At 40.9% G+C, this 10,382-nt stretch overlaps 1 protein-coding gene across 1 annotated transcript; it reads left to right on the top strand.

Moving 5' to 3' along the window:
• Positions 1–289: 289 nt before the first annotated feature.
• tbrg1 (transforming growth factor beta regulator 1) lies at positions 290–8,035 on the top strand. The gene is made up of 15 exons (XM_085370276.1): positions 290–589; positions 732–869; positions 1,542–1,599; positions 1,706–1,788; positions 2,020–2,056; positions 2,412–2,474; positions 3,604–3,840; positions 4,855–4,925; positions 5,014–5,255; positions 5,347–5,483; positions 5,618–5,764; positions 5,900–5,997; positions 6,142–6,252; positions 7,383–7,525; positions 7,818–8,035. The coding sequence occupies exons 2-15, from the start codon at positions 751–753 to the stop codon at positions 7,904–7,906; spliced, it is 1,635 nt and encodes a 544-aa protein (XP_085226402.1). The 5' UTR covers positions 290–589; positions 732–750; the 3' UTR covers positions 7,907–8,035.
• The last annotated feature ends 2,347 nt before the right edge of the window (positions 8,036–10,382 follow it).

Genomic DNA, 10,382 nt, shown 5'->3' with positions numbered 1-10,382 from the left:
AAATTAAGCAATTTCCTATCAAAATTGCTTAATAAACATTTATTTTATTTTATTTTTTATTTTATTAGTATTTTCCTTAAAAAAAGATTAAAAGCAGAATATCATCACTCATACTGTGAAACACTTAAGAGGTGCAGTACAGTAGTAACAGATAAGTAAAAATGTAAATAAAATAATGGAAAAGGTTTTTTTTTTCTAAGTGTAACTTTCGGATTTTATTTTGACGAGCCGTACATGTACACCGGATATCCGGTAAAGTGCTCATCCGTCTTTGGTTCCGATACAAGACTTCTTGATTCTCATATACCTTTACTATGCTACAGTAAAACTGTGATAGATATTCGCTTTTTTTTAACCCAACGTCAAATATGTTCACGAGTTGGACCACACTAGTGAAATATGTATTCTTTCAAGTCTGGATTTAAACACGGAAACTGCTCCTAGCCAATGACTCCTAGCTAGTTGATGTTAGCATTTAGCCGCTCTGACTGTAAACAATGCAATGAGGACGGACGAAGGTTCCGGTTGACACGGAAACTAATAGTGAGGAGCACGAAGTCAAATAAGTGTTTGCTGCAGTTTCATTTGGGTAGGTTTTGCTTGTAGCTGGTCCTTACTGTACCTGATGTTATTGTGCAGAAGTCAGTGTTTGCCTTGCTTAAGGTCTGCAGTGAGGCACGCCTGTAGACTGAAACGCAGCTAGATATTTTCTCATTGACGTTTCTTCGCAGATGCTCATACCTGCCCTCCATGGAATCCCTCAACACGTTTGAATCTGAGATGGAGGCTGATGGACAGGGGAACTACTCTCTGTTTCCTGCTCTGGACAGCATTGCAACTCTGTCTGGCACCACTGAAACTCTAGAGAGGTGATTCAAAATAATCAGATTTATAATACGTCATTTTAAAACGTTACTGTCTACTGTAACTTCATTTATTTTGGATTAAGAAATATAATGCTAGTATTGACATAGATTATAGAATTTCAAGTGTTTTGAATACTCAAGCAGAGTAGAAACCCTCTATATACGAAACCAGTCTATTTACCACCATGTTCAGTTAGGGTACAGCTAAGAGCAGAAGAATCCTCAGATCACTGACAAATTCAAGGAAAGAGAAAATGTGTCTTAGTAAGGTCTTATGGCATCATATACTGCCAGAACAGCTTTAGTGTGTCATGTTTCTAAAATATATTTCATCCTTTAGTGTTCGTCCATACACCATAGTTGATGTGATTCACATAATAATAATCATTATACTCAGTGACCCCATGAGTCCTATGAGCGGAGGCACCGTCAGCATAGAAATGTACTATTATGGGAATTTATTGAAATGCTTCTAAGAAGTCATCACTTCCCAGCACTGTAAGGTTAAAGGGCAATAGACTTTTCCTTTTGTCATTCCTCTGCATAAGCAATATGAACATGTATCCAGATAAAGTGGGTGTGCTTGCAGGAAATTATGCCAAAATTTTAAAGTACAAATAAATCAAGGAGATAACTTACACCAGAGGACACTGATGTTTTATTTCCTGTTTGCAGTGAACCACCCAGCGAAATAGCAGAGAAACCGAACCTGACGTGGCTCGATGCTGCGCAGGTATGGGCCATATATTTGTGACATTTCAGTAACATTCACAGCAGTGAGGGTCTTTTGCGTTTGGTTTTGTAGCAAGTTTTTTTTCTTCTTTCTTTCTCTTACATAGATTGTTTTGGAGGAAGCGGGAGGTCCCATGCACATAAAGGAAATTAAACAGAGAATCATCGACAGGGGACTTGTTCAATCCAAGTACAGTGTTCTCTTCACTTTAACTGTCTAGGTTATTAGAGCATATCTGAAAGTCAAGTTTCATAAGTTTTCATGAGCTTTAGTTGGACAGCATCAGAACAAATTCATGAAAACCAAGAGTGTGCAAGATTGCTGTCTTTCAGTGGGTACAAGGGAGGAGGGAGATATGGTTTTCTGTAATTCACTATGATCCTTTAGACTTTGCTCATCTCGTTGTTCTCTCCTTGGCAGTGCAAAATCAAGCTTGGAAGCCGTCATGTACCGCGAGGTAAGGGAAATGTTTGAGACTCAGCCTCACAGCAGCCTCTGCTGTTGAGTGCAGTAAATTACACCATCACCTGTTGAGTGGATTTGGTGCAAACACCATTTGCATTTCTGTCAGCATCCTTTGTTTTCCCATCCCGCTTCTTTGACTTTTATTTGTTTTGCATCATTTTTTTAACGAGGCAGACATTTCTGGGCTGTAATCGGAACAGACAGTTCTCTGTGCGCTCTGATGTGCGGGCCTTTAAACTGTGATCTTATAATGATTGAATTCATCTAAATTGACCCCCAGCTTGTGTGAATCAAACCCAGCCTTTCCTGCCCCGTGCATTTGGCCTCAGTCTCGCATTATGTTTCAGACACAAAAAGGCAGCAGGAGATTCAAGAGGATTGAAAACAGAAACGGAGTCTTTGCTCTGCTGGTGAGTCATCTGAGATACTAATGGCACTGTTATACCAAACCTAAATATATTATAAGGTGCTGCAAATTTGCATTGCTTTGTATGCCCTGCTGTTGGTTATGGATAAATATGGAAGCCTTTCTTTTCACAAAAGAGCCGGACCCAGAAGTGTAGAGGGATACACAAAACTGTTCTAAGTAATTGAAAAAAATCATATATACAGAATTAAAAGTTCACATTATTACAACTAGCATTTTTGCATTAAGCCTGTGTCTGAGTGAAATAAGCTGAGACAGGGAGTTCAGTTTTGTTTTAATTTCTTGTGCATCTTTTGTTTGGTTGAACTTTTGTTATTTGTCAAAAAGCACTTTTAGTGGAAGCTGCATCTGTGTTTTGTTTTGTTTTTTGTGTACATTTCATCATTCTGAGGAAAGCACAAGCATTAGGCTCAGTGTTGGCTCTGTGTTTCCACAAGCCCCGCTGGTTCAGAAACGTTTTCTCGTTAACGACCAAAACAAGATGAACATCTTTGATTTGCTAGCAAGGGAGGCCCCAGCCGGTGTCTCAGAAAGCACTCTGAATCCTACCACAATGACCCCAACGACGGCCTCCGCTTGCTGCCTTTTATTGGGAAAACAGTTCACACAATACACATCACAGCAAAGCAACGCGCACCATAAAACCCCCCAAATGGTTCTAAGACAAGGCACTATGTGTGTGTATGTGTAAACATCTGTATGCATGTGAGAATGTGTGTGTGTGTGTGTGTGTTTGAGTGAGTGAGTGTGTGTGTGTGTGTGTTTCCTCCTGCTGTTTCTAACAACATCCTGGTCATATAGAGAGTAACCCCCCCACACCCAATGTATGGTTCACCATGCATAACACAGTGAAGCCATACAAAGGGCAGGAAGCTTACCAAACATCAAACAATCTTCACAAGGGATGTGTAAAAATTCTCCCCCAGCATAGAGTGGCTGGAGAGGTGGTCAGGGACAAAGGAATGTCTTGACCCTATAGATTGAACTAAGATCTTACAAATTTAAGAAGCATAATGACAAACATTCAACAATTAGACTTAACACTCAGGAACTCGTGCTACAAATGAACAATCCTCTGTCTTTGTCTCCCCTACATCTCTGACCCCTTGCAGACTGATGAGGAGCGGCAACAGGCCCTGCAGGCTTTCACCGCCCAGTCTTTCCTCAGCTCGCCGCAGCAGAATACCATCTCTGGTTCTGGGTCAGGAGTCTCAGCACCCACCTTCCCATCTCCCACTACCTCCTCTGAGCATAAGGCCAAGGGGAAGAGGGGTCCACGAAAGAACCAGAATGAAAAGTATAGGCTCAAGTACCTCCGGCTGCGCAAAGCTGCTCGTGCCATGATATTTGTAAGTAAATGATGTTTCCATAAAAATAAACAGTCTTACATCATGCATATAAACTCACCAGCCACTTTAGTAGGTACACCTGATTACCTAATAATGCAAATCAGCCAATCACATGGCAACAACTGAGTGCATTTAGGCATGTAGATATGATCGAGACATCCATTTTTAATTGAATCTGATTTAGTTGTTGGTGTTGGAGTCTTTTAGAAACTGCTGAGTTTTACAAAGAATGGTGCAAAAAAGTAAAATGTCCAATGAGCAGCAGTTCTCAACATGAAAGTGCTTTGTTGAGGTCAGAGGAGAATGAGCAAACTGCTTCAAGCAGAAAGGAAGGCACTAACTCAGTTAGAACAAAAAAAAGAAATCTGCATTCCTTGTTACAACCAAGGTCTCCAGAAGAGCATTCCTCTACTGTGAATAAGAAAAACAAATTGGCACTACAGTTTGGAAAAACATTGCGTAGTCTGATGAGTCTTGATGTCTTTCTATGGATGGTACGGTCAGAATTTCACATAAACGACATGAAATCATGGATCCATCCTGCCTTGTCTCAACAGTTCGGGCTTCTGGTGGTGTAAGAGGTGTGCGGTATGTGGGATGAGGGCTTTTTTCTGGCACACTTTTGGGCGCTCGTGATCAGTGTGTCCATCTTCTGATGGCTTCTTCCAGCAATATGGTGTTTCATGTCAAAAGAAAGCATAGATTGTCTCAAACTGGTTTCTTGAACATGATGGTGAGTCATGAGACGATGACCTTCTCAGTCACCTCAGTCCTCAGTGTGGTAGAACAGGATATTCACGTCATGGATAACTGTGTAATGCTGTCTTGTCAATATGAACCAAAATCTCTAATGTTTCCTGTACCTTGTTGATTCTGTTATGGAGAATTAATGCTGCTCTGAAAGATAAAGGGGGTCCAAATTTATTAGATACCCCAAAAGTGTCTAAGTGTAGACTAGGACATGAAAAGTATGTTATCCAATCTGACCACACCGAGGTGTAATTTTGCCAACAGGAAAATGCAGCTCTCTGTGATGAAGTTGCTCACATAGAAGAAAAGTTTCTGAGAGCAAAGGAGGAGCGGAGGTGAGTACAGGTGACTGCTGTGTGACATGCGGAATGATGTGCTTTTGCTCTAATGGCACATGGTATTCATTCATTTTTTTATTTTCAGGTTCTTACTAAAATCCTTGTTGCAATACCAGTCTCTGTCAGAGGGGGAGCTACTGCCCACACCCAGCTCAAGCGCTCATCTACCTTTACCACCAGTGGCATTGTCCTCAGGTCCTTCTGGGGCTTCAGGTCTGTCCACTACTCACAGTGTGTCATCAACAGTGCCAACAGGCGAAGAAGGAGCACTTAAAAAACCCAAAAAGGAAAGGAAGGAGCGGGGGAGGGAGAATGGAAAGGATGAACGTGAGTGTTACGATCAAATATTTATTAAGACAGAAAATGACATCCTTGTGTTGCTGTATACAACTAAATTGTGTTGAAATTGGGCTTTTAGTTCCAAAGAAGATGTCCAAGAAGAGAAAACTCGCAGATGGCTCACGGAAGGTGGTGCAACCCATCCCTCTTGACTCTTCTGGCCGTCCTGTCTTTCCCATAGTACTGGGAGGTTTGACAGTCTACAGTCTGGGCGAGGTCAGTGTCTCAGTGACAGTACACCTCTGAGCTGAGGTTTTAAAGTTCCAATCTTTAGCATAAAGTGAGCTTTAGAGGACACAGTCAAGCCTCTCAAAATACTGATGACTGAATCCTTCTTGTCTGCTCTCCAGATCATCACAGACAGAATGCTGTTTCATGACGAGTGTGCCATCTACCCAGTGGGCTTCTGCAGCACGCGCATCTTTGCCAGCATGAAAAACCCCGAGCAGCAGTGCCTCTACACCTGCCAAATCAAGGACGGGGGAACAGGCCCACAGGTCAGTTCTCATCTCGCATGCAAGTTTTGATACATGTTTATATAAATTCGGTTTACTTTTAGGTGAACACACGACACTAAGATTAAGATTTGTTACTTTAAACAATTATTTTTTCCAAACACCCTCCATCTCCAGTTTGAGATCGTGCCTGAAGAGGACCCTCAGAATGCGATCGTGGCCTCCTCCGCCCTGACGTGCCATGCCAATCTACTGAAGGCCATCGCGTCTGTGAGGTAGCACAACTTCACCGCCACATTCTGAACAAATGAGCAAACATGACAAAGCTTTTGTCTTCCAGTCACTTAACCTGCTTGTACAACTTGAATTAGTTTTGGTCACCTTCAGTTAAAATAAATCCTTCTGCACATTCTTCTTAGTTCCAAGTCCATGGTGTCGATTGTTCCATCAGGAGCAGACTTCTTTGGCTTCTCTCATCCCACCATCCAGAATCTCATCCAGAGTTGTCCCGGAGCTCGCAAGTGTAGCAAGTAAGTGCATATCTGCCAGTGTTGGGGAGTAACGGAATACATGTACCGCCGTTACGTATTTAAAATACAAAATATGAGTAACTGTATTCCGTTACAGTTACCGTTTAAAAAGGTGGTATTCAGAATACAGTTACTTTGTTGAAATAAATGGATTACACTGCGGTACTTCCCTGTTTCATATTGTCGCGGGTCAGGACTGTTTGGGTTTGTTTGACAGCTATGTTCTGTTGTTCCAGGCGGCAGCGTTACGGTTGCCATGGTTACAGGGCGACGCTCTCTCTCTCTGTGACTGTGTGTTTCCTGGGTGAGAGAGCGCCTTTTCGTTGTTGTTGTTGTTGTGCTAAGCTAACAGGCAGAATGCTACAAGCATAGCTCTAAAGAATGTAGCATCATGGGCAGTGTAGTCCGTGCTGCAGGGAGAATGGACTGCCATACACCTTATGGGTCTGTGAGCGCGAGGAGGGAGAAAAAGGGGAGTGGAAAGGTACGAGTTGTCATCGAGGAAAAACGGGAGCTGGAAGCATGTAAATATAATAATAACCACTTCAGCCTAGAAGAGAGCCTGACGAGCCCAGTTGTAAGTAAGCTATTAAGACTCGACTGTACACCGTGTTCGTGTTTTCCTCCGAAAACAATAAGTTCCGTTGGAGCAGCCTTTCAACGCCTCTCTCTGTCTCTGCTAGCAAAGTTGACCCACACAACAAAGTAAAGCTAGTTTTTGGCTACGAGCCAACAGGGACCCCGCCGTATTAGTCAGAGGTCCCTTTACTACAGTTCGGAGTCGCGGACCTTCAGTAATAGTAATAAATCACACAGCAATAGTACATTCACGTTGTTGTAAAAAGCCTGATAATATATTAAGTAATCCAAAGTATTCAGAATACGTTACTGTCATTGAGTAACGTAACGGAATACGTTACAGAATACATTTTGGGGCATGTATTCTGTATTCTGTAATGGAATACATTTTAAAAGTAACCTTCCCAACACTGATATCTGCTCCCTAACAATGGATTCTCAGCTTGATATATTCAGCTTTTCTAGGTTTAGCTCACTTGCATTATAGACATCTTAAAAATGTCTTTATAGTATTTATGTTTTGTTTTTGTTTTTTAAAATTGTTTATTTAGCTACAGATGGATCCGTTTTGAGGTGTGTCGCCCCGGCGATGGCCAGGTCCCTCACAGCCTATCAGAGGATGACGCCTCAATCAACTTTGAAGCGTTCCAGAGGCACCACGGCTTTGAGAACATCAAGACAGAGCATATCACAGGCATGTACTTTCCATTAAAGTGACAGATGGGTTTACTGTACAGTGAGTCACAGGTTGGTTGGGGGGGGGGGGTCGTCATTGGTTGGGACACAAATCAAAAACTGTGTCAACAGCTGCTGTCTGAACAAAGCAGATGACTCAGCTGTACTTTGCTCTGCTGGAGTGTGTTTGTTATTCATCACAGATGTTACACCTTGGATTTTAAAGCAGTTTTGTTTGTTTTGCCAGCGCTGACATGATGATTACTCAGCGTGACAATGACGATGACTTCTCTATCTCCATCTTCCCTCAGGACAGACACCACAGTCTCCTAGTTTATCTCATCAGCATCACCTCACCTCCCCCACCATGAAGGCTTCGACCTCATATTTCAGCTCCTGATGCTCTGTGCCGGAGCACCTCTGAAATCAAGGCCATACCTGAGCTTAGTTGTTGTAAATATTCCTTGTAAATTACAAGATGGAGCTTTTTTTTTTTCCCTCCACCAGGGGGCCTGGGCTTTCTTTCCAATGTGGCTTTTTGTTAGTTAGGCTCTGTTTAAACTTCAATAAAAGTCGGTGTTTTCATGTTGATTCAATTGATTGATTGTGTTTTGCCAAATGGTAAATGGCCTGTGTTTGTAGCGCTTTACTTAGTCCCTAAGGACCCCAAAGTGCTTTACACTACATTCAGTCATCCACCCATTCACACACACATTCACACACTGGTGATGGCAAGCTACATTGTAGCCACAGCTGCCCTGGGGCGCACTGATAGAGGCGAGGCTGCCGAACACTGGCGCCACCGGGCCCTCTGACCACCACCAGTAGGCAACGGGTGAAGTGTCTTGCCCAAGGACACAACGACCGAGACTGTCCGAGCCGGGGCTCGAACCGGCAACCTTCCTACAAGACGAACTGCCAACTCTTGAGCCCCCAAATAAAAAAGTAACATTTTATAATTAGGCACACTACAACATGAGTCACAAGTCCCCAGTAATTAAATAGAATTTCAAAGTATTTTATTTGATCTTACAATGTCATTATATTTACAACGTTAAAGTGTAAAGTTAGGTAAGGTGGGAACAAGTCAGGTTTTTACATAAGTAAGTAAATTTAAGTAATAAAAGTAATTTTTGGTAATACATGAGTACATGAGTAATTTTAAGTATTGCATAACTTCAGGTGTTTTACAGGAACAGCAACACAAATTATACAGTAAATATTGAAGTACTGCATAAGTAGTTTAATTAGTGTGTAATTTCTTGTTAGTTTTGCAATAATTCACCGTCTTACGTTGTAAACACACTGTACTTTTTGTGGTGCAGGTTATATCATGGACCTAAATTCCAGATATTTTACAGGAAAGGACACTGTGTTTTTTTCCTTTTCAAAGTTATGTTTGAAATGTCATTGTGAAGGGAAAAATGAGAGTTGGCTCCAACATTACAAGGTTTCATAGAACTGCAAAATTTGAAGACATTTATTTTTTCTTGTAAGTTGGTAAGAGAGAACACTTTATTATACCGTTACTATTGGTAAAATAAAAGGACAGATGAATACATCATACACATCAGCATAATGATTATTAGATAAAGATGTTTTATTTTCCGTGATGTAGCCTGCATCCTGAAAAATACAGAATATTTACATGAGATGGAGACCTGTTTTTCTGTAAAATTACCATGAAAATGCACAATACTGAAAATTACTCACAATGTAATTATTTTTTTGTTTTTTCTTCTTTTTTTTCAGAACCCCCCTTTATAGGTAGTGTGCATACCTTTATTTATGTGTTACTTTATGACTTTATTTATTTGTAGGTAAATATACTTTGTTGTAATTGAAAAATACATTGAAATTTTGTTTTAATACAGTGAAATTATACCTTTAATCACCAGTGTTATCCCCTCAAAAAAGAATTGAGTGTGTGCTGGTGACATATAATAAAATATTAAAGCAACAAGTAAATAAGCATTAAAGTGAAAGGTTCACATTATTAGAGAAAATCAAGAAAAGCTTTGAACTTGGTACTTTTCAATGTGATCATCAGTGCTTTCGGGACTGACAGGTCTGCCATAATAATGTGAAATCCATGCAGACTTTGGCCACATTGAATTAACTTTTTTATATATTGTCTGTGGTTATCACTAAAACCTGTCACCTTTATAGTCTGTTCTGTCAGCCGCAATACAAATGTATAAAATAGAATTGGCACCAAATCACGACTAAGTATTTACTGATTTTGTTTACTGTGCAACACAAGTTACCATGGTGATCAAGCCAAAATATAAGAGCCTGTTTTGTGACATTGAAAAATCTGACTTGCAGCTCAGGTCAAGTTAATCTTCCTTCAAAGTACACCTCTTGGCTTTCTACTGTATGTGAAAAATAGCTGTGCTTTATTTTGAAGCCTGAGCTCCAGCAGTTGTTTCAGTTTTATTGCTATAACGTTACTTACTAATTGCGAGTTGCACAGAAAACCATGTGAAAATACAGGGATTGCAGAATTATTAGGCAAATGAGTATTTTGTCCACATCATCCTCTTCATGCATGTTTTCTTACTCCAAGCTGTATAGGCTCGAAAGCCTACTACCAATTAAGCATATTAGGTGATGTGCATCTCTGTAATGAGAAGGGGTGTGGTCTAATGACATCAACACCCTATATCAGGTGTGCATAATTATTAGGCAACGTCCTTTCCTTTGGCAAAATGGGTCAAAAGAAGGACTTGACAGGCTCAGAAAAGTCAAAAATAGTGAGATATCTTGCAGAGGGATGCAGCAGTCTCAAAATTGCAAAGCTTCTGAAGCGTGATCATCGAACAATCAAGCGTTTCATTCAAAATAGTCAACAGGGTCGCAAGAAGCGTGTGGAA

This window comes from Diplotaxodon limnothrissa, linkage group LG14, assembly GCF_057381915.1.
Source record: "Diplotaxodon limnothrissa isolate DT_005_m linkage group LG14, D_limnothrissa_male_GT1.1, whole genome shotgun sequence".
Lineage (NCBI taxonomy): Eukaryota > Metazoa > Chordata > Actinopteri > Cichliformes > Cichlidae > Diplotaxodon > Diplotaxodon limnothrissa.
This window is presented reverse-complemented; position numbering and strand designations above follow the sequence as displayed.

Coding starts and splice junctions, on each gene's coding strand:
- tbrg1 (XM_085370276.1), top strand. CDS start 751: ATGGAATCCCTCAACACGTTTGAATCTGAGATGGAGGCTGATGGACAG. Junction 3,841..4,854: donor CTGCTCGTGCCATGATATTT/GTAAGTAAATGA, acceptor TTTTGCCAACAG/GAAAATGCAGCTCTCTGTGA. Junction 5,256..5,346: donor GGAGAATGGAAAGGATGAAC/GTGAGTGTTACG, acceptor TTGGGCTTTTAG/TTCCAAAGAAGATGTCCAAG.